Here is a 21,457-nt window from a genome sequence, read left to right on the forward strand (position 1 = left end):
TATCAGAAACTCTTTCCTTTTCTCTAATTGCAGGGGACCAGCGTGGCGGTGGGGTCACCGAAGCCAGCAGCCTTCTGGGGGGCTCACCGAGGCGCCCGTGTGGCCGGAAGGGCTCCCCGTACCACACGGGACAGCTGCATCCTGCGGTGCGTGTGGCCGACCTCCTGCAGCACATCAACCAGATGAAGACGGCCGAGGGCTATGGCTTCAAGCAGGAGTACGAGGTGCAGGGCCCCAGTCCAGCCAGGACCCCCCTAGGGCCACGCCTGGCTCCTCATGTGGACCCTGACCCTGCCCACCCTCAGCCCAGTCTCAGTGGACCCTGGCTCTGGCAGTCCCAACTCATTCTAATTTTTTTGACCTTGACCTTGATCCTAATCTCAGAGTTAATCTGGTTTCTCACTTGAATCCTAACCTTGACTTGAAATCAGTCCTCAAATCGTTCTTTAATTTCTATCTGGACCCTGATCATGCTCCTTATCCTATCCTGCATTTGAACCTGACCACCACACTGACCCTGACCTCAAACCTGACTCTGACTCTCATCTAAGCACCATTTGAACTCTGACTCGAGTCCCATCCTACCTCTGTCTGGACTCTGACGCCACTCTTACCCTAATCTGAATTTGACCCTCTCTTTGACTTTCTTCCCAGGTCAAACCTGATTCTCATTCTAAAATGTCTCTGAAGTCTGCTCCTCTTTTTCCCTTTTCTCACTTTTCTCCCCACACACTGCTCGGCTCTGAACCAAGCTGGCGAAGGGACTCATGGTGGCTTTATCTCAGGCTCCAGGTTTCATCCCGAGCATGGCCCTCGTCCTGGTCCCACCGCATCCTGCTGAGGGGACGGGGGTCTTATGAGTGGAGGGGCTTCTCTCCGCCCCTGACTTCCACTTTCCCTTCTGGCAGAGCTTCTTTGAAGGCTGGGATGCCACAAAGAAAAAGGACAAGGTCAAGGGTGGCCGGCAGGAACCCTTGCCTACCTGTGAGTCCTGGGGAAGGGCCTGGGTCTGGGCCAGTGAGCTGGGGGGGGGGGGGGCGGGGCTCGTAGAAGGGGGAGAACAGCCTGAGTGAGCCATTTATTGAGGGTCTACCCTGTGCCCAGCCATGTGCTCAGCATTACACGTGTTATCTTACTTCCTCTCAATCCTGTGAAGGGGGACATATTATAACCCACTTTACAGGCAAGGAAGCTGAGGCTCAGGAGGTTAAGCCCCCTGCCCAGGGTCACACAGCTTATACTTGTCTGAGCAGCACATGGCCTCTGGCCTTCCCGATGCCATTGCCTAGACTCAAATCGCTGGCCTGTCCTGCCCCTCGTGGCCCCCAGATCCTAGTGGTCAGTGCCCTGGCTGCCCTGCCTGTGCCTCACATCTGGCCTCCAGGAAGCCTTCCCCCCGGGCCCCACTCTGTGCTCCCCGGTTCAGCCCCTGCGCACCCCACGGCTACCTGCTCTGTGTTTCCAGACGATCGGCACCGAGTGAAGCTGCACCCGATGCTGGGAGACCCTGACGCCGACTACATTAACGCCAACTACATAGACGTGAGTGCCTCACCCCTGTCATCTCTGACGACCTGGCCCCGCCCACTCCAGGCTCCCCGTCCAGGCAGGGCCGAAACCTGCCAGGGGATAAGTGGGGGCTCAAATGGCTGGTTCTGAGTGCCCCCATCTCCTGCATCAGGGCCAGGGAGTTCAGAGCAGGGGAGGACAGAGTGGGCGGCAGTCACCAGGCAGGTTCCTGCAGGCTTCTGGGTTGGCCTGAGAGATGGGGGGGCTTCCGTGAAGCAGAATAACGAGAAGAGGGTAGACAGCTAGGCCTAGCTGTGAGGAAGGATCCCCTCTCGGCGAGGGGCTGAGAGGCTTGGAGCTGGGATTCTCATGACACAGTGAGGCTGCAGATAGGTAGGGGCTGGACTGCGAAGGACTCCAATGGCAGTTTTTAGGAAATAGGGGCCTTTCCCTAGGGGCACCAGGGCGTTGTTAAAGTGTGCAACTGTGATCCGGGTAGAACTTGAGGATAATAACTCTTATTGATTCAGCATGTGTGATATGCCAGGCACTGTGCTAAGCACTTTATACCAAATATTTAGTTTCATATAATCCCTATTACGACCCTATGCGGTAGTTAGCATCATGACCTCACTTGATAGGTGAAGAAATGGGCTCAGAGAGGTGAAGCTACTTCTCTCTTGGTCACACAGCCAGTGTATGGCCAAGAAGGACTCAAATCTCAGCCTGTTGGAGTCTCCAAAGCCTTTGCTGCTAACCATCACTGCAGCCACCGGGTCTGGCTGGACCGGAGGGAGGGGCCGGAGACAGGGCAGGCAGCCAGGAGGCCGGGGCAGGGGTGTGAAGAGGAGGAGATGAGGCTGCTCCCCAAAGATGGAGGAGGTGGAGACAAGTCACTGGTCAGACTCCCTTGGCTGCAGAAGGCCAGGTTTGGGAGAGAGTCATTTGTTCATTCATCAGAGGTATTTTGAGCAACTGTGACATGCTAGGCGTTGTGCTGGGCACCAAGGACACAGACATGGACGAGACAGATACGGTCCCTGCTTTCCTTGAGCATTGAATTCCGGTGAGGGAGACACAGAAATATGCTTCACAGTATATACACAGGTAGAATAACTCCAGGTTAGATAGGAAAGCGCAGGCCGGAAAGAGGAAGGACTTTGCTGGAGTCACACAGCAAGTCAGTGGTGGGGCCACGGTTAGCAGGGCTAGGCTGCACGGAGGAAGGAGGGCTTGAGCTGGCTCTGGGTGGCTGAGGAGGAAAGGGAAGGGCATCCCAGGTGGGGAGGAGCAGGAGCAAAGGCCTGAGGTGTGTAGGAGGAGGGGGGGTAGTTGGGGATTCTGGAGATGACCTTCTTCTCCCTCTTCTTCACCCCCTCCTGGGGGCCAGACAATCTAACCCCTATTTCCCAGAATTCCTTGCCTTGTCGGCCACCTCCCATCCTCTGTCCCGGCTGGAATATGAGCAGGGCCTGGCGTCTCAGACTGAAGCAGCTTTGGTGACGGGGGCCTCCCCTCGGTCTCCTCGAGGTCCCAGTTGGCTTCTTCTTGGGCCCCCGCTGGGATAGGCCACCGACCCCTCCCTGGCCCAAGCCGGCCCGCCCATCTCCACTCTGCCTGCCCCACTGGCATCGCCCATTCTGGCCACTCCTGTGCTCTGTCCACCTCCTTCTGCCTCTGGCCTAATATCTGTCTCTTTTGCTTTGTACTGTTCCTCACTGGAATCACTAAGATTCGGATAAACCGTGAAGTAAGTATCTCTCTCCCCTTCCCTGCCTCCACTTCCTCCTCCTCCCCTCCTGTCTGTCTGACTGGCTGCATCTCCGATTCTCTCAGTCTCTGTCCTCTTTCCGGTCACTTGTGTGCCCAGCACCAACCGTCCATTTCAGCAGCCTGGCCAGGGGCCGCGCAGCGCTGACGCTTTGACACTAACCCACTGTCAGCAGGTCCCTCCTGTCGTCCGCTGAAAGGGACGTCCGCTGTGAAGGCCCTGCAATGGGCAGTGGTGTTGGGGTGTGTCCCCAGGCCCCGTGGTGCCCGGGCTACCACCTTAGTCACCTTTGTCCCTACTCCCCCGTGCTCTAGGAGTCCCCTCCTTAGCCACACCTTCTTCAGGGGCCCAGGGAAGGGCGGGTAGGGGAGGCTGCCCCGCTGCCCTGACTCTGCCGTTTGGGAGTCAGGGTTTTCAAGGAAGCCGGGCGGCCATGGTCAGTGTCCCGGAAACGAGTTTCCCTAGAGTTCAAATCCCTTCACGATGAGTTTGCTTGAAACTCCACCCCAAGCACTTTGCCTTCAATTTGACTCTGATTTGAACTGTTTTATTTTGGAGAGCAGTTTGGGTATTCTATTTTTTTTTAAAAAAATGTGTCATTTTTGGGCCTTTTAAATGATTTAAAAAACCCCAAATTTATCTAATGATCTTCTGATTTGAGATATATATATATTATTTTCATAATATTTGATGCTTGATGGGATTGTTTGCATTTTCCATTTTATCTCCTTTTTTTCCTTTAAAAATATTTTTCTTGCTTTTTTATGATCGCAAAAATACGGTTCATTATCAGACTGCCAGACACCATGGAGACGCCTCACGTAAAGTGAAAGCTCCCCGCGGTCCCATCTGCTGGAGGTGACCAGTGACCGCAGATGTGCCCCCACACATCCCCTTGTGTTCAGAGCGCTTAACCCCAGTTGATGTGTCAGGTTCCCCAATGCAAATGGGGCATTAGACCCATGAGGCGCAGCGGCCATGCCCAGTCCCCGTGCCTCCCCGAGGAGGCGATGAGTGTGGGTCGCTCTCCTCCCGTCGACAGCATGCAGTCCCACCCGATTGGTTCTTTGCTGTCACTCTCTTAAGAAACAGCCCCAGTTGGCGTGAGTGTCGTTGGCCGAGTGCCTGCTGTGTGCGGGCACCTAAGCACGGCACGTCATCGTCTTCCCTGTGCCCTGCGAGGCAGGGACGCACGTTTGGCACATGAGAAAGTGGAGACTTAGAAAAGTTAGGTGACTCGTTTACCACTGCATGGAGCTGGGCCTCATCCTCAGCTGGAGCCCTCAATCCTAACACCAGATGATGGTTCTCTCCCTTCGGGGAGCAGCAGGGCGCCCAGGGGGTCTCACCCATGATGCAGGTGGTCAGTCCTCCAGTGTCCCCCACTCGGAGGCTGCAGGGAGGGGCGGGGTCTGCCCCAGCATTAGGCTCCTAGGACATGCTTGTGAGGACCAGTGGTCTGTAATGCTAGTCTCTAAAGCAGGTTTGCTCAAGGTGAATTCCTTATCTTCCTTTAAATCCGATTGTTTTAAACTTTTGACTCCACTGTCCTCTAAGTAATATAGTTGTGCCATAATGCACGATGCAGTTAAAGAGGGAATAAGCGAATATCACGGGTTATCTGTTTACAAAGGTGTATTTGCTGACTAGTACATGGGTGGGTGCTGGCGTGGTGCGGGGCCCTTCGGTGTGAGATGCAGGAATCTGAAGAGGCTCTTGCTCTCATGTGGGATTCTCAGGAAAATGGGTTTTAGGTGGTATAGCTTGCCCAGCACCGGGGGTGGGCGTGGGGAGGGCAGCACTGAGAGCACCTTTGCTGGGTCCTCCCCTCCGGCCCCTGTGGCCCAGCAGTTCGGCTGAGGACTCGAAGCAGAGGCAGCGGCCGGGGAGGCAGAGGCAGGGCGTTTGGCTAGACCTCGAGAGTCCCAGCGGTGAGCACTGAGGAAGTCTGGGAGGCTTCTCATTGTTGGTGTCTTTGGCTACGTTTAGTCATTTTCACGAGAATGGCATGTAGGTATATAGCAGGCTCTCTGAGATAATGTTTCTTACGATTATCTTCACATGCGGAGGAGAACAGAGACTTGGAGAGGCTGAGGGTCTGGCTACTCAGCGTGTGTTTTGAGGCCCAGCATCAGTACCACCTGGGAGGTGGTTGGCAATACACAGTCCCAGGCCCCGCCCCAGACTTTCTGCATCCGAATCTGCCTTTTAACTGGACCCCAGGGGATTCATTTGCATGTGAGAGGCTGAGAAGCAGGCTCTTCACTCAGTGAGGCTGTTACAGGAACCCAGGTCAACTTGACTCTGGGAATAAGATTCTAACCTCTACAGTAAACCGCCTCCTGCCCCAGAGATTCTTGACATTCATACTTCGCCTGTGAAGGATACTCTTTGACCTTTGTAGCAGTAGTAATAAGAACAGCTGCTATTGAGTAAGCATCGACACTGCTTGCTCCAGTGCCAAGCCCTTGACATGTTACTTCACTCTTCACAGCAGCCCAAGGAGGTAAATACTGCAACATTTCCCATTTTACAGATGTGAACACAGAGGCATAGAGAAGTGAAACGGTTTGCTTAAGAGCACACAGTTAGCAAGCGCTCCTTGGAGCGGGGTCTGGACCCTGGCAGTCTGATTCCAGGGCTCCTTGAGCCTGGGTTAGGGGAGTTCAAGGAGCTGTATTGAAGGTGTGAAGTTCATGCAAGTGGCTGACCTTGGTTTTTTCCCTCTTACACCTGCTCTGCAGTACTTCTTAGCTGTAATCCTGGGTCGCCCTGGTGATGCCCTGGGTGTCTCGTTGGGGCGGGGCCTCGGGGGCAGCTGTGGCCCTGGCGTGGGCGTGGGGTCTGGCCAGTTTCTCTGCAGTGCCTGAGGGCTGTGGGAATGGAGGAAGAAGTAGTTTTTGGCCTCTCTTTTGTGGGAGATAATTCAGGTAAAGTGCTTAGCACAGTATGTGGCCATAATAAATCAGGTCTCAAATTTTATTATTATTGATTTTAAGGATTTAAGGAAATACTTAAGAACCATGCGTAGCCTGGGTGCTCATTTGCTCCCACCTGACACTTTCCTCTAGGCCCCCAGGCTCTGGTGGCAGAGGGAGGGGGCGGAGAAGGTGGCTGAGGGAGTAGGGCTGGGACAGCTGATAGGACCCAGCCTAGGGTCTGGGGTTGCTCAGGGCCTCTGGGGCTTTGAGGACAGAGAGGGGTCACCCTGGCTTCATTTTTCTGTGAACAGCAGCTGGATTGCCCAACAGACTGTGGGTAATTGTCCCTGTTTTAGGATGGGGAGGTGCGCTAGGCCCGTGAAGGAGTCGTGTTCTTCCTGGGGCCACACAGCAGTGATGGGTTTGGACCTGAGACACTGGTGTCCCCGCTGCTCCTCCCTCCTTGCTTGGGGACTGGGAGGATGGGGTCACCTGGTGAGCAGGTCCTGGGTTCTTCCCTCTTGGGTGGGGCGGTTCTGGGGGTGGGACGTGCTTCTGGGGAAGGAGGGCAGAGGTGGCCCGAGCGAGCAGGCGGCTCCTCCCTGGGGTCTCACTATTCCCTCTTCTTCCGTTCAGGGTTATCACAGGTCAAACCACTTCATAGCCACTCAAGGTATCGGCCCCTTTGGCCCATGTGCCCCCCGTGTGCCCCCCATGTGCCCCACCGTGCTGAATGCTCTCTGCCACCTTTCCATCTTCCCTACCAAGCTGCTTGGCTCCCTGTCTCCCTTTTGTGTCTGTCTGTCTGTCTCTCTGAGCCCCAGTCTGGCTGTGTCTTCTGGAATCTGGCTGCCTGCCTCCACCCTCCTTGCATTTGTGTCTCCCTGATGTGCCCGGGCCTAATGCAGCTCCCTGTCCATCTGTCTGTCCCCAAGCTGGTGCATGAAAGGAGCTTAGTCCTCGTGGCTGTGGATGGTGCCTCTCAGTCTAGGGGCCGCCTGGGTCCCTCTGGCTGTCTTTCTCCCGCCCCCGACTGTCCATTTGTCCATCCTTTTTGGAGACTTGGGCCATGGCCCTCCAGTTCTACCTCCTGGGTTCCAATCAAGATGACCGAGGTCCCCAGCCAGGCCCCCCCTGACACTGCCCATCCCCGGGGCCCTCTGGGCACAAGTTGGCAGTTGGTGGGGTGTGAGTGGCATGTGCATGAAGCCCCCACTGGGACCCAGGAGCTGCCTGGCCTGGGATGGTGGTGCCGGGCAGTGGGGGAACTGGCCCTGGATGGAGGCCTTGCCTCCAAGACAAGCGCCCTCTGCGCCTCCAGGGCCGAAGCCCGAGATGGTCTACGACTTCTGGCGCCTGGTGTGGCAGGAGCACTGTTCCAGCATTGTCATGATCACCAAGCTGGTGGAAGTGGGCAGGGTAAGTGGGGCTGTGGGGTGAGGGGGCGCGGGGGGCTGAGGGCGCAGTGAAGAGCCCACTGAGTCTGCCCCGTGCGACTGCAGGTGAAATGCTCGAGGTACTGGCCGGAAGACTCAGACATGTACGGGGACATCAAGATCTCGCTGGTGAAGACAGAGACTCTAGCTGAATACGTTGTGCGCACCTTTGCCCTGGAGCGGGTGAGTCTCCCGGCACCTGGGGTGTCTGAGGGGGTGGGGCAGAGCCCACCTGCCCACCTCCCCCAGCCCAGGAGCAGGACGGGGTGGGGGGCACTGCTGCCTTCCCGCTAGGCATTTACTTGGGACCTGCTGGGAGCCGCGTGATAGGACAGGAAGCTAACTGTTTTTGCTGGTGATGCTGAAAGGTAGCTGAGATACTGCAGATGATGACAACAGTCACTGGATGAGGGTCTTACTCTGTGCCGGATGCTGCTGAGTGTGTGACACGTAGTGTGTCAGCTCCGGAGGCCCTGTAGGGTGAGGCATTTACCGCTACCCCCATTTTACAGATGAGCAAGTGAGGCCCAGAGTGGTTCTATCACTGATGAGAAGCCACCGGCCAGTGATTGGACAAGTCCTCCTGCCCATGATCCCACCTGATCCTCTGTCAGATCCTCAGGAAAGACACTTCCCCCCCCCCCGCCCCCCGCAGACGGAGACCAGAGGGCCGCCGTGACTTCCCAGGGCTAACAGCAACCTGGTGCGGGGGTTGGTGATAGCGCAGGTGCAGGTGTCAGGCAGACCCGGCCCAAGTCCATAGTCAGGGACCTTGGGCAGGGGGTTTCTGTTCTGTGAGCCCTAGTTTTCTCGCTGTACAAGGAACAGTAACACCTACGCCTACATTTATTATTGGAATTGATTGAGATCCTGTGGGGCGATGCTCGCCACGGTGCCTGGCACACAGCAAGTGTCCAGGAGACGCCGGCAGTGACTCACTGTGCTTACTGTCGTCTTCCCAGCGAGGCTACTCTGCCCGGCACGAGGTCCGCCAGTTCCACTTCACAGCGTGGCCGGAGCACGGCGTCCCCTACCATGCCACGGGGCTGCTGGCCTTCATCCGGCGTGTGAAGGCCTCCACCCCGCCTGACGCTGGGCCCGTGGTCATCCACTGCAGGTGGGGCGCTGGGCACCCCCAGGAGAAGAGAAGCTGGGGGTGGGGTGGGTGCAAGGTCTATATGGGAGATTGGGCTTGGGCTCATCCTACTAAGAAACAGAGGACAGGAGAGAATGACCCTCAGGGGCCCTTTATCCTTTGAACTTTGGCTCTAAGTTGGCACCCTCTTGTGCTTCCTAAGACCCTGGCCCAGATACCAAGGAGACACTGGAGACATAGAGGGGTTGAGATTGGCGGCACCAGGCAAGACGCCTGCGTGCTGGGTTTGGCCCAGGGGCTGGGAAGGACTTTGCCTTCTCTTCTTTTCTCCAAACCCAGGGCCTTTCCTTACTCTTTGGCCTTCTCATCTTCTGTGGCTTTGACCTTCACTCCCTGCTCTCCTGACTCATGCCTTAGGTGGGTCCCGTGACCCCAGCTGTCCATCCTCACTCTGCTTCCTGTTTGACTCCATATCTTCCTTTTGCCTCTTAAGTGGGGGCCCCGTGCCCTGTTCTGTTCCTGCCCCCACTATCCCATTGGGGAGCCTCACCTCTGACCCCGTGGCTTCAGCAAGTTTTCTGGACCCACGCATCCAGGGCTCCACTCTGTGGCTTACCAGCGCCCCAGTGCCGCAGAGCAGACTCACCCCACTGCTGGCCCTGCCAGCCCCCACACCGGCTTCTCTTGGGTTTCCCTAGGCCTCTTTACAGTGCTGTTTTTTGAGAATAACACTTCCTCCATGAATAATACACTTAAAGCGCACAAGTTGTGTGTGTGTATATACAACTTTATGAATTTTCACAAATCGAACACACCTGTGTAATAACCAGCACCACTCGGGTCAAGGCGCAGAGCGTCACCAGGCCCCAGAGGCCCCGGGAGCCCCGTGGGCCCTGCCTGGAGCAGTCACCCACCCCCCACCCCGACTTCTGTGCCGTTGGTCGGTGTCGTGTGCTTGCGAACTTTGTGTAGCTGGGGTCGCACAGCAGGTGCTCTCTGTGTCTAAGCTCGTCCCCTCCACCCTGTGTCCCTACGATCCCTTCCTATCGTATCTTCTCCCTCTGGATAAATACACCCCCACCCCNCCTCCGCCCTGCCCCCCCCCCCCCCCCCGTGTTAATCGGTTCTGCTGTTGGTGGGTATTTGGGTGGTTTCCGTTCGGAGTCCTGTGAGTAGTGCTGTAAGGACATGCTGTGGCATGTCTCTTGGCCAACACGCACACTTTTCTGTGGGGTGCATGCGTAGGAGAAGAATTGCTGTCTGTGTTTTACTATAGACCGCCAACTTTTCACAGTGGTCATACTAAGTTAGCTCCCACCAGCAGGGCATGGGGACCCACTTCGATACCATTATTTTCTATCTTGAAGTCTTGGCGTCATCTTTGTCCACCCCCCCGCCCTCCCCCGTTTGCTTCACCGGTGCTGAGCATGAAGGCCCCAGGGATGGATCCCACATAGCCAAGCTCTCGATGAGTCGGGTGAGGGAGACAAACACATGACCAGTGATCACGCAGCAGGAAGGGGGTTTTAATAAAAGTCTGTCCAGATTGCTCTGGGGACTCAAAAGCTTGCTGTCTGCTGTAAGGGTTGAGAGTGGGTTTGCATGTGGGTGGCTCTGAGGGAAGTGCAGGAGGTTGGAGGAATATCCCGGAGCAAGAATGGCTTTGGACTAAGCTCCCAGCATCACCTTTGTGCCCCCCTCCCATTGAAGCTGCTGATTTTCCCCTCTGCGTTCCCCCTGCCCCTTTCCTCATTTCCTTTCCCGAAGTTCATCCCCAACTCTGTCCTCTCACACTTCTCCAGAACTCTTCCAGCAGCCTTCTCCCTGGCTCCTCCTTGCCGGGGCAGGGGTCTCTCTCTGCCCCTCATCCCCTGTGTGGTGTAGACCTGGCCAGGTGCCCCAGGGCCCCTCTTTTCTTCCCTTTGTTCCTGGGCTCCCTCTCCTGACCGGGCCTGGGCCCTTCTCTTCCCAGCGCGGGCACCGGCCGCACAGGCTGCTACATCGTTCTAGACGTGATGCTGGACATGGCCGAGTGCGAGGGTGTCGTGGACATTTACAACTGTGTGAAGACCCTCTGCTCCCGGCGTGTCAACATGATCCAGACGGAGGTAGGGGACACAGGCCTCTGTCCCCTGCTCCATGCGGGAGCCCAAAGCTGGCGTCTGAAGGGTGTCCTTAGGCCCTTCCTCTCCCTAGAATTTCCCCTTGTCCTTTCCAGTCCCTGAACTTGGTCAGCCAACCTCTCAGGGTCTCCCAGACTCAGCTCCACTGTGTTTTGTTGGTTGAGGTCAACTAGCAGCCAGCCAAGGTCATAGGTCTGCACTCAACACATGCCTGGATGTGGATCTTCACTGGAGGCGACCCTGGGCTGTCCCCTGACCTTCAGAGTTTCTCTCGGGGTGGTTGTAGGGATGAAATATGAGAGAAGTGAGCATACCCACGAAGGCTGTTTCAAACAGGATTGGTCTGACCTGTGGTAACAACATGGCTGGACTCCACATCAGAAGGCCCACGCCTCAATCTCGAGCTTCCTTCCTGTTGCCACAACCCCCAAATCTCTAGCTTCTAGTCCCCTCCTGGTTCCTCCTGTTCTTACCTCCTGTTCCAGGAGCAGTACATCTTCATCCATGATGCAATCCTGGAGGCCTGCCTGTGTGGGGAGACCACCATCCCTGTCAGCGAATTCAAGGCTACCTACAAAGAGATGATCCGTATTGACCCTCAGAGTAATTCCTCCCAGCTGCGGGAAGAGTTCCAGGTGGNAACAGGATTGGTCCGACCTGTGGTAACAGCATGGCTGGACTCCACATCAGAAGGCCCACGCCTCAATCTCGAGCTTACTTCCTGTTGCCACAACCCCCAAATCTCTAGCTTCTAGTCCCCTCCTGGTTCCTCCTGTTCTTACCTCCTGTACCAGGAGCAGTACATCTTCATCCATGATGCAATCCTGGAGGCCTGCCTGTGTGGGGAGACCACCATCCCTGTCAGCGAATTCAAGGCTACCTACAAAGAGATGATCCGTATTGACCCTCAGAGTAATTCCTCCCAGCTGCGGGAAGAGTTCCAGGTGGGCTGTGAGCACGTGTGTGTAGGTGTATGGGTGTGTGGGCATGTGGGTGTGGGTTGTGTGTGTGCATTGGAGGTCCTCAGTGCTGTAGGAGTCAGAGTTGGGCTATTAGGAAGGAGTTTGAGACAGTGGAGAAAGTGCATCAAAGTGCTTTGGAGCCCAGGCTTTAAAGCCTGATAAACCTGGGTTCAAATCCTGACTTATCTAGTGAAGAGCTGTGAATGGCCTTGAACACTCACTGTCCCTCTCCAAACCTCAGTTTTCTCATCCAGAAAAGATGGATAGGTAATATTGCCTTTGCAGTGTTCATGTTCATCAGGATTTTTTTGGTTGCAAGTAATGAAAATCCAGCTCAGTGGCTCTTGTAACTGAAAATATCGAAGGTGGTGCAGCTTCAGTTATGGCTGGATCTGGGTGCTCAAATAATGATGTCAAGACACAGTCTCTGTCTGTTTTTGGTTCTCCTCTTTTCTATTTTTGGCTTCATTCTTAGACCCACCCCCTGGCACCCAGCAGGGCTAGGCTCACATCCTCTCTACTGTCAGGAGACTGGGAAAAGGCACTTTTGCAGTGGTCCAGAGGGTGGTCACTAGGCGAGCAGAAAGCCCAGATGTGCTCTCCATTCCAGGGTTCCTGCCAGAGTTCCGGAGCATGTGTGCCAGGTGCCTGGTGCTCTAGGCCAGCACAGAGTGGTGTCTCAGGAAATGATTCCCAGAGAGGGAGGCTGGCATCTAGGGATCATGAGAGACTGGGGATCCTTTGTGAGGGAAGAGAAAGAAACTGAGACCCCCACGAGTCAGGATGCATGAGTCATGAAGGCAAGAGATGCAGGAATCCAGGGTCCCTAGCTTGTTACAGTGCCAGGTGGTCTGGACTTGAGTTCTGTTCACACAGGGCTGTGGCCAGGGAAGGTGACTGCCCCTTCCAAGTTCCTGGAGTCCACTTTGTGGGAGGTGCAAGCTCTCAGGGCTTGTCTCCTGGAACGAACTGATGAGCTAGTAATGATCATCTCTGTGCCTTCTGTGTACTGGGCCCTGCATGTGATCTCACTTAATCTTCCTAATAGCCCCAGCAGGCAGGCATGTTACTGTCCCATTGTACGGCTGGGGGAAAATGAGGCTAAGTTTACAAGGGTGGTGAGGAGGCAGTTCCAGTCCCCAGAGCTCTGTCCCGGCTCTATGTGGCCTGGAGGGGGGGAGCCCGGGTCCATGCCCTCTGTCCTCTCTCTCTGGACCTTGGTTTCTCCATCTGTGTAATGGGGTTAATAACCCAGCCCAGTTTCCTTTGTGGGGCTGTGTGGAGGTCCAGGAAGCACTGGCTGTCAGCCCATTCCTCTTCTCACTCCCTGTAGACGCTGAACTCGGTCACGCCGCCGCTGGACGTGGAGGAATGCAGCATCGCCCTGCTGCCCCGGAACCGGGACAAGAACCGCAGCATGGACGTCCTGCCGCCCGACCGCTGCCTGCCCTTCCTCATCTCCACCGACGGGGACCCCAACAACTACATCAACGCGGCCCTGACGGACGTGAGGGCTCGGGCGCGGGGTGGGCTCTGGGACTCCCCTGCCCCTACAGCATCCGGGGAGGTCCAGGAGCCAAGGAGCAGAGCTGAATGCTCTGGTTCCGGACCCTCTGCCCTTTCTGGGGTGACCCTTTGTCCTCAGTGAGCTTCCATTCAGGACATCAAAGCCAGCGCTCCCACTCAGGCATTCCCCTCGGCCTGAGCAGGGGTGTGAGTGGTGGAGTCCTGGTAGGGCAGTCAGCGGGGTCAGGCCCCACAGAGCCTGGGGCAGGAGTGGCTTGGAGCTTTGGCTGGGAGGCTGGGAGGGCTTGGGGGTGGGACTTGAGACCTCATGTCTAGAGCCAGGGGAGCATGTCCTGGGGAGATCGAACCTGGAGTCTTCCCCATGACATGGCCCAGGACAGTGACTTGTTCCCTGGTTCCACCGTGGCCTGGTCTGAGGGCTCAGGGTCCATTTAGAAGCCCCTTCCCCTGCTCCCGGCTCAGGGGACTCCACCTCCTTCACTGGGTGTTGCAAGTAGAATGGGGGCCTTTGGGCCCAATGAATAACTCCAAGATGCTGCTTTCTGAGCTGGGAAGAGTGTGAGCATCGCCCCTTTCCTCTCCCAAACGGGAACTGGTTGAGAGATGGGTGCGGGAGACAAACAGGTGGAGGTCAACATGTTACCTTTAAAGAAAAAAGCTGATCACACTGGAGAAAGTGACTTCCAGCATGTGGCCAGGTGGTCCGGCTGCTCCTTCACCCCTGAATCAGGCAGACTTGTCCCGGATACGGCTGTACAGCTGCAGGCTGCCCCCTTCCCCTCAGGGACAGGCCTGCCTGTGTTGGCGGCAGGAGTGGTTGATTGTACACCTTCTGAGGACAGGCTGGCCTGGGCAAAGGGAAGAAGGGGCTGAGCTGAGCTCAGTCCTTGTCCCAAAACTTACTGTGGGAGGAGTGTGTGTAAGTGGGTCGGTGCCAGGCTTGTCAACCACTGGATGTCCCTCTGCATGGAGGGGGAGGGTTTCTCATAGCAGGTATGCGGGAGAGGGGGCCTGGTTCCTGGCCGGAGTCCCTTGACAGAATAGTGCAGGGGACTGGGGTTTTTCTAAAGAGGGAAAGCCCCCATGGTTGCTTCCCAAGGGCTTCCTGGTGTGGGCTGAAGGCAAGGGGAGTTGTTGCCACAGCCGCTGAAGGGAGTGGCTGGAGAGGGGCCCACCAGCCGCGGTTACTCAGCCTGCAGGGATGCGTGGGTGTGGGTGTGTGTGTGCCCGCTGAGAGGCCAGGGTCCTGGGTGGTGGCATGAGTGCCAGAGAGTTTGGGGTGGGAACTTAGGAATCTGTGACCTCCCTCCCAGCTCACTCCTTGGCCTCAATGTGCCCATCGGCACATTGGGCTGCACAGCAGGCTCTCCGAGGGTCCTGAGTGCCTCTGAGCTGGGGAGGGTCACGATGGGTCTCTGGCCCCAGGTAGGAATGGACCGCTGGGTACAGGCCACACTCCAGAATCTCTGATCTCTTGAACTTTGCATTTGGGGAAAGGGCTGCAACACTTATTAAACAAATATGGGATGGAATGTCAGACGCTGGTAATCTCTGTAAAAGTCAACCCAGCAGAAGGAATATTTATTGTGTATTTTGGAGGCCTGCGTGCATAGCTATTTTTTTTAATCTTTACCCAAGAACATTTTTTTTTCATTGCTTTTGGAGAAAGAGGGACAGAAACAGAGAGAGAAAGAGAGACATTAATGTGAGCGGGGACATGGCTCTGTTGCCCTCTCGTATGTGCCCCAACCAGGGATCCAACTTGTGACCTCTTGGTCCAGAGGACTATGTTCCAATCAACTGAGCCACGCAGTCTGGGGCTGTGTGTGGCTATACATGATGAAGGGTTGAGGAGGGCCTTTTTGAGGAACTGGCAGTTAAGCAAAGCTAGGAGAAGCAATGTAAACACTTGGGAAATTTGTTCTAGGCAATAGGAATAGCAGATGCAAAGGCCCCGAGGCAGGGAGCAAGCTTGGCCAGCCTCTGTCTAGCAGGCCTAAGCTTCCATTGCCACCCATTTGGTAACCTTCTGCTGTTTGGTTCCTGGGAGCGGTGGACTTGGACCCTGGAGAGGCCTGTGGGCTCAGCCTGCCAACTCAGGCCTCGGTGCACTGGCCAACTTGTGAAGGCAGCCTGGTCCTGTGGGGGGCAGCTGTGCGGGCAGGTGGGAGAGGGTCAGCTGGTGGCAGGGGTTGTTGGGCTATGCCGTGGTGGTGAACAGGCCCCACTGAGTCCCGGTTTCCTTGCAGAGCTACACACGGAGCGCGGCCTTCATCGTGACCCTGCACCCGCTGCAGAGCACCACGCCCGACTTCTGGCGGCTGGTCTACGACTACGGGTGCACCTCCATCGTCATGCTCAACCAGCTGCACCAGTCCAACTCCGCCTGGGTGAGGGCCCCGCCTGCCGGGCGGGCGGGCTGCCTGCCCCCCAGGGCCCCTGTGTGTTCAAGGGCACATCCAGAAAGTCGGGCTGGATCCCAGCTCTGCCATCTGTTTGTTGAGTGATGTTCGGCAGGTCATGCTCCCTCGCAGAGCCTGGGTTTCCTTGTCTGCCGGACTAGAGAAAAATAGCTGCTTTTTATTAAATACTTGCTGTCTGTCAGGGACTCTACTTTGCACTTATGGGCTTCAAATGAGGAAATTAAGACCCAGAGAGATGAAGCAACTTTCCCAAGGTTGCAGCTGTGAAGTGGCAGGTCTGTGTCCCCTACGCTGGGCTGCCTCCTTTCAGAGCCTCTGCTTTTTCAGTCCCTGAAGTAACCTGCCCATCATGGGGGCCTTTGAGGCAAAGTCCCAGCTGCCTCAGTTTCTGACTGCTCCATCTAGGAAATTGTTTGAGCCTCAGTTTCCTCCTCTGTGAAATGGGGACCTTCCAGCACCTGTTTGCTCATGGCATTATTGTCAGGACCATGTCAGATGTACGTAGGAGCTTAGTGCTGGGCCACGCCTAGTACAGGGTGGCCTCTCAGTGCATGGCAGAGATGAAGGCGACGGTGACAGTTGCCTCTGAGGTTGGTCTTGATACTGGCTCAGTGACTTTAGCTAGAGGGGCTGCCCCATTTCCTTTTGGGGCTCCCCAAACTGAAGATCCTGGGAAGTGCAAGTGCCCAGCCTGCCCGCCCCTCATGGCCATATCCCATAGATCGCTGTGCCCCTCCAGCTCCCTGTCCCAGGAGGCCACGAGGATTTGCTATAAAACGAGCATGACACACTCTTAGTGGCCTCCTGGAGAAGACTTGTTCCCGAGGCTCTTTATGAGCCAGGCACTTGGCGCGAATGACCTGGGACTGCAGGGTAATGAACCTCAGTCCCTGGGCAGGGATCTGAAGGGAATCCCATGTGGCAAGAACCTACCCTTGCTCAGGTAGAGGGGAGGGACCCAGAGGGAGGCCCACACGGACATCATTCACAGGTCACCCATTTGCTCATTCATTCAGCCCCCTTTTACCACAGCCTGCTCCCTGCCAGGCCCTGCATCGGGCACTGGGGAGACAGAGAACACGCTACCCCTCCCAGATCTCACGGTCTGGGGGAAATAGTCACAAAACCCGATAGAGACAGCGGAGGGACACAGGAGCCTGTGGGACAATGTATCAGAGAGGGTTTCCTGGAGGAGGTGATGTGACATTTGAGCTGAGATGGGCAGGAAGGGCAGAGTTAACTAGGGGAAAAAGTGTAAGGTGAGTGATCCATGGAGCAGGAGCAGCATGTGCAAAGGCCTGAATGCAAGTGGCTGCTGGGACCCCAGGCGAAAAGAGGAAGGTAGTGCCCTCTCCGTGCAGGGAGTAGTCAGAGAGGGAAGCAGCCTGGTGTTGTCTGGGAGGAGCTGGGCCGTTTCACAGATGGAGAAACTGGGGCCCAGATAAAGGAAGAGCTGAGGCTAGAAGCTGGGGCCTGGGACCGATGAGCCTGGAGCACTTGCGCCTGTATGTGTGGGGTCTGTGCCTCCTGTCCCTCTGCTGTCTGGAGTCTGTGGCCTGAAGGGGAACACGTGTCGGACCCTGACTCCAGGGAGTGGACTCGAGCAGGTGCTGAGCTGTGTTGTAGCATCAGGGACACCCCACCTCTGAGCGGATGCTGGAAGGCAGAAGCAGAGAGAAGGCCAGGGGGCAGGGGTTGCTGGGATGGGTCCCTGGAAGAAGGCAGCCTCCTGTAGGTGTGTGTGCTCCTGAGGAAGTGTGAGCGTGTCTGTGCAGAATGCACCGGGGCAGGTGTGCACTGCAGTTTCGTGGGTGAGTGCAGAGGGTGGGGAACTCTGAAGATGAGTCTGGAGTGAGAGGGGGGCCGGGGTGGGTGGGAGTCCCAAGCCGGTGTGGAGGTTTGGGGGTGGGTGCAAGTGGCAGCCGCCCGGAGGCTCTGCTCAGCTCCCGTCTCTGTGCCCGTGCCGCCAGCCGTGCCTGCAGTACTGGCCAGAGCCGGGCCGGCAGCAGTATGGCCTCATGGAGGTGGAGTTCGTGTCAGGCACAGCGGACGAAGACTTGGTAGCCCGTGTCTTCCGGGTACAGAACATCTCCAGGGTGAGTGATCTGGGAGCCCCAGGTGAGAACTGGGGTGATGGTATGGTTTGTAATGACCTTCAGGTCACCAGGCGCCTTGTAACCGGTGCTCATGTCCCCTCTCTGGCTGCCCACCCCCAAACCCCAGCTGCAGGAGGGGCACCTGCTGGTGCGGCACTTCCAGTTCCTGCGCTGGTCTGCATACCGGGACACACCTGACTCCAAGAAGGCCTTCCTGCGCCTGCTGACCGAAGTGGACAAGTGGCAGGCGGAGAGCGGGGACGGGCGCACTGTCGTGCACTGCCTGTGAGTGCTGGTCCTGCCTGGGGTGGCAGGAGAGGTTGGGGACCCAAGGGCCAGGGGCAAAGGTCCAGTGTGAGAGAGGGCACCAGAGCCCCTGGGCTCCCAGATGGCCTGACCCTGCGTTCCCTAGAGTATCCCGATCGGTTCCCAGGGTGTGGACTTAACCCTGAACCATCCAGCCCTCTCCGTGCGATGTTGGATTTTACCAGTCTAATTAGAGAGTCCTGTTAGAGTCCTATGATACCGTAGTACACTTTTTAAGCCAATGGATTTCTGGTCTTGCTCATGAATGCTCGTAAAACTTTTTTCATTCATTCATTTGTTCACATGCCCCCACTCATACTTCATGCATTCACTCATGTCTGGGTGCACCCACTCCTTCGCCCCCCACTTTTTCATGCTTTCAGACTTGCCCTTTCCCATGTGGTATGAGTCTGGGCATGCTGGATGCAGAAATAGGGAGCTGAGTGGGGCAGGCCTGCCTGGCTCTCCGGGCTCTCAGTTCTAGTGGGAGAGACTCCTAGAGACCAGGGCTGAGGGCTGGCCTAGTCCCTTGTCTCCCAGGCGGTACCTCACCCGCTGAGTTATAGGGGGCAGAGGAGGGAGAGGGACGGCTGGGCTGGGGTCTGACTCAGGGTGTGTCTGGGTCTGCCCTGCTGGGGCTGAGCGGTACTCTGTTCGTTTTCCATTCTGCCGTCTGGGGTCTGCTTGCTGCCCCGTGGCCCTCCTCCGTTGCTGCGTGTCTCGCTTCTTTTTCTTGGAGCAATCCTTCCTCTTTTCTCTCAGAATCTGCTGTTTCTCCTGGATGCTTTGTCTTCCTAGGTATCTTCAGCTTGGGATGTCAGTCTTAGCATCTGACTCTGCCCCCTTCACCTGGTTGTGCAGTTCTCTTCTGGGCTCTCTGCCCCTCCCTTCCCGGTTCCCTGGCCCCGCCCCTCACCTCTGGGCCCTTTACCTTGCCCTTTACCTACTGCAAGCCCTGCCCCAAACCTTTTTTGTCTCATTTAGAAACGGCGGAGGCCGCAGCGGCACCTTCTGCGCCTGCTCCACGGTCCTGGAGATGATTCGCTGCCACAACCTGGTGGACGTTTTCTTTGCTGCCAAAATGCTTAGGAACTACAAACCCAACATGGTGGAGACCCTGGTGAGGTGCCATGTTCCCTGTGCTACTTCCAACTCCCTGGTTCATGCCCAGCCAGGCCTCTCAGCACCCAGTCTCCCATACCTGGTCCCCACAACCGGACCTTGGGTTCCCCACAATTAACCCTGTGGTGCCAAAATGTTACTCCACTTCCCCTCTCTCCTCAAAGATGGGTCAGGTCTCATGCCTGTCCTCCCCAGTACTAGAGAGGGGCCAGCTCATGGTCCCCTCTCTCCCTGTCCCCAGGATCAGTACCACTTTTGCTACGATATGGCCCTGGAGTACCTGGAGGGGCTGGAGTCAAGATAGCAGGGGCCCCTGGCTCGGAGCACCCGCTGAGCACTCAGGACCAGGCCTGTCATCCTGGAGTGACGAGGAGGACCTGCGTCCCCAACTCTGCTCAACCGCAGCCCCCACAGGGAGACCACTGGAGTGGATGACGGGCCATCTTGGTGCTGCCTTCTGCTGTGGGCGGGCCCTTTTGCCATGTCCCACGGGCAGGTGGGGGGCCAAGGAGCAGCTGAGCGAGACTGCAGCCCAGCCCACCTGTATAGGGTGCTGGCCTGTTCTGAGAGGCCTGGCACTGCCTGGCATAGTGACAGGGACTCAGAACTTCCTGCTCTAGGGGACTGAGGCTCAAGGCCCTTGACTGTGTCCCTGGCCTTGGTGCAGTGTCCCACTGGCCAGGGTCCCACCCCGTGTGGCTTGACACATGCTGGGAGTGCACTGGGTCTTGGCGTCTAGAATCCCATCTGGCCCAGCGCCTGAAGGTCCTGGGGAGTCTGGGCTTTACCCTGATTTGCTAGTGGGCACATCAGACTAAGGCTCCCCAGGGGAACTGCAGCCCCCCACCCCTGACTGCTGCCCCCTGCAGCCCCTGGGCTATTTTGCTCACTGTTCTTCCCACATTCACTTCCCTGACATGTGCTCTGAGCTTCCCTGAACCAGGATCTGCCCATCCCTGCTGTGCCCGACGTGGGGCCCCTTCCCTGCCTGACCCAGTGTCTGCAGAATGAGACATAACCTTAATCCCCTCTGCCTAGAACTTTCAGGCCTCACTGGCCGGGTCCTGCCCAGCCTGGGCTGGTGGCAATCTGAACTACAGCCCCTGGCACCGAGGCTCCGAGGCTCCTGGTCAGGCTGCCGAATGGGGAGAGGGCACTATTAGGTCAGGGTTGCTCCAGCCCTTAGAGTTCAGAGGAAGAAGGTGTATTCTGGGAGGGAGGACCGATGCTTTTTGTTTATTTTGTTTTTTGATGGGTGGGTGGGAAGCTGTCTTTAAAATAGGGCAGGCCACACCCCCATTCCGTGCCTCTATTTCCCCATCTGTAAACTGTAGATATGACTACTGACCTACCTCGCAGGGGGCTGTGGGGAGGCATAAGCTGGTGTTTGTAAAGTGCTTTGTAAATAAACGTGCTCTCTGAATGCCGCAGAGCAGCCTCGTGTGTGTCTGCCCGGCCTGACTGGGGCTTGCGCACCTGCCCCTGCGCCCAGGGCAGTGGGAGGGCCCTGGACTGGGAGTCAGATGCCTGGGTGCTTGTCTGGCATCTGTTTCCCGTCCATAAAATGGTGGAGGTGTGGACCAGAGCATCACTCCGGGTCCTTCCATTTGCAGAGGTAGTTCCAAGGGACTCTGGCTTATTGCTGCCTTCTCCTAGGCCTCTGGGGCACTTCCTCAGGCGGGGGCTTTATCCTGAGACCTTTGAGGGTCACAGAGCTGCCTTTCAGCTTGTGGGGACCTGGATCCAGGTTGAGCTCTTTTGGGGGCAGCATGGGAAGCTCAGGCTTTGGTGTCAGGCAGGTGGGATCCACCAGCTTCGAGACCCTGGGCGGCAAGCCAGCCTCCCTCCCTGGGCCTTGGTTCCACATCTGTGAAATGCCGGCAGTCCCGTTAGGGTCAGAAGGCGTCACGTGCCTTGCATGGTGCCAGGTGTGCCGGAAGGGCTATTTGTGAACGCACAGCAGAGGGGACACAGAGGAGACGCACATTTGGGGATGGTCATCCTGCTGCCCAGCTTCGGTCGTTCCCCGCCTGAGGCTCCCTCAGGGGGTGCAGTGGGCTGGCTGACAGGGACCCGAGTCACTCCTGGCTCTGTAACGAACTTGCCGTGTGGCCTTCGGCAAGACAGTCCCTGTTTCTGGGCCTCTGTCTCTTCGTATGGAGACT

General features: G+C 56.8%; 1 protein-coding gene across 4 annotated transcripts in view; it reads left to right on the forward strand.

Moving 5' to 3' along the window:
- The window catches only part of PTPRU (protein tyrosine phosphatase receptor type U), a 76,099-nt gene extending 55,380 nt beyond the window's left edge, over nt 1-20,719 (forward strand). For 2 of the 4 annotated variants that reach the window (XM_037057215.1, XM_037057217.1), the window contains 16 exons: nt 34-224; nt 909-984; nt 1,466-1,542; nt 3,242-3,259; nt 6,838-6,874; nt 7,523-7,620; nt 7,704-7,820; nt 8,600-8,754; nt 10,706-10,841; nt 11,342-11,491; nt 13,152-13,325; nt 15,595-15,735; nt 17,739-17,864; nt 17,992-18,149; nt 19,155-19,290; nt 19,534-20,719. In XM_037057215.1, coding sequence (XP_036913110.1) covers nt 34-224; nt 909-984; nt 1,466-1,542; nt 3,242-3,259; nt 6,838-6,874; nt 7,523-7,620; nt 7,704-7,820; nt 8,600-8,754; nt 10,706-10,841; nt 11,342-11,491; nt 13,152-13,325; nt 15,595-15,735; nt 17,739-17,864; nt 17,992-18,149; nt 19,155-19,290; nt 19,534-19,596 — 1,853 coding nt within the window. In that variant the 3' untranslated portion in view covers nt 19,597-20,719. The remainder of the gene's footprint in view (nt 1-33; nt 225-908; nt 985-1,465; nt 1,543-3,241; nt 3,260-6,837; nt 6,875-7,522; nt 7,621-7,703; nt 7,821-8,599; nt 8,755-10,705; nt 10,842-11,341; nt 11,492-13,151; nt 13,326-15,594; nt 15,736-17,738; nt 17,865-17,991; nt 18,150-19,154; nt 19,291-19,533) is intronic. The other 2 variants (XM_037057216.1, XM_037057218.1) reach the window with 1 other exon arrangement.
- The last annotated feature ends 738 nt before the right edge of the window (nt 20,720-21,457 follow it).

Source organism: Sturnira hondurensis, unplaced genomic scaffold (assembly GCF_014824575.4).
Source record: "Sturnira hondurensis isolate 20B ecotype Veracruz unplaced genomic scaffold, ASM1482457v3 Scaffold0009516, whole genome shotgun sequence".
Taxonomy (NCBI): domain Eukaryota; kingdom Metazoa; phylum Chordata; class Mammalia; order Chiroptera; family Phyllostomidae; genus Sturnira; species Sturnira hondurensis.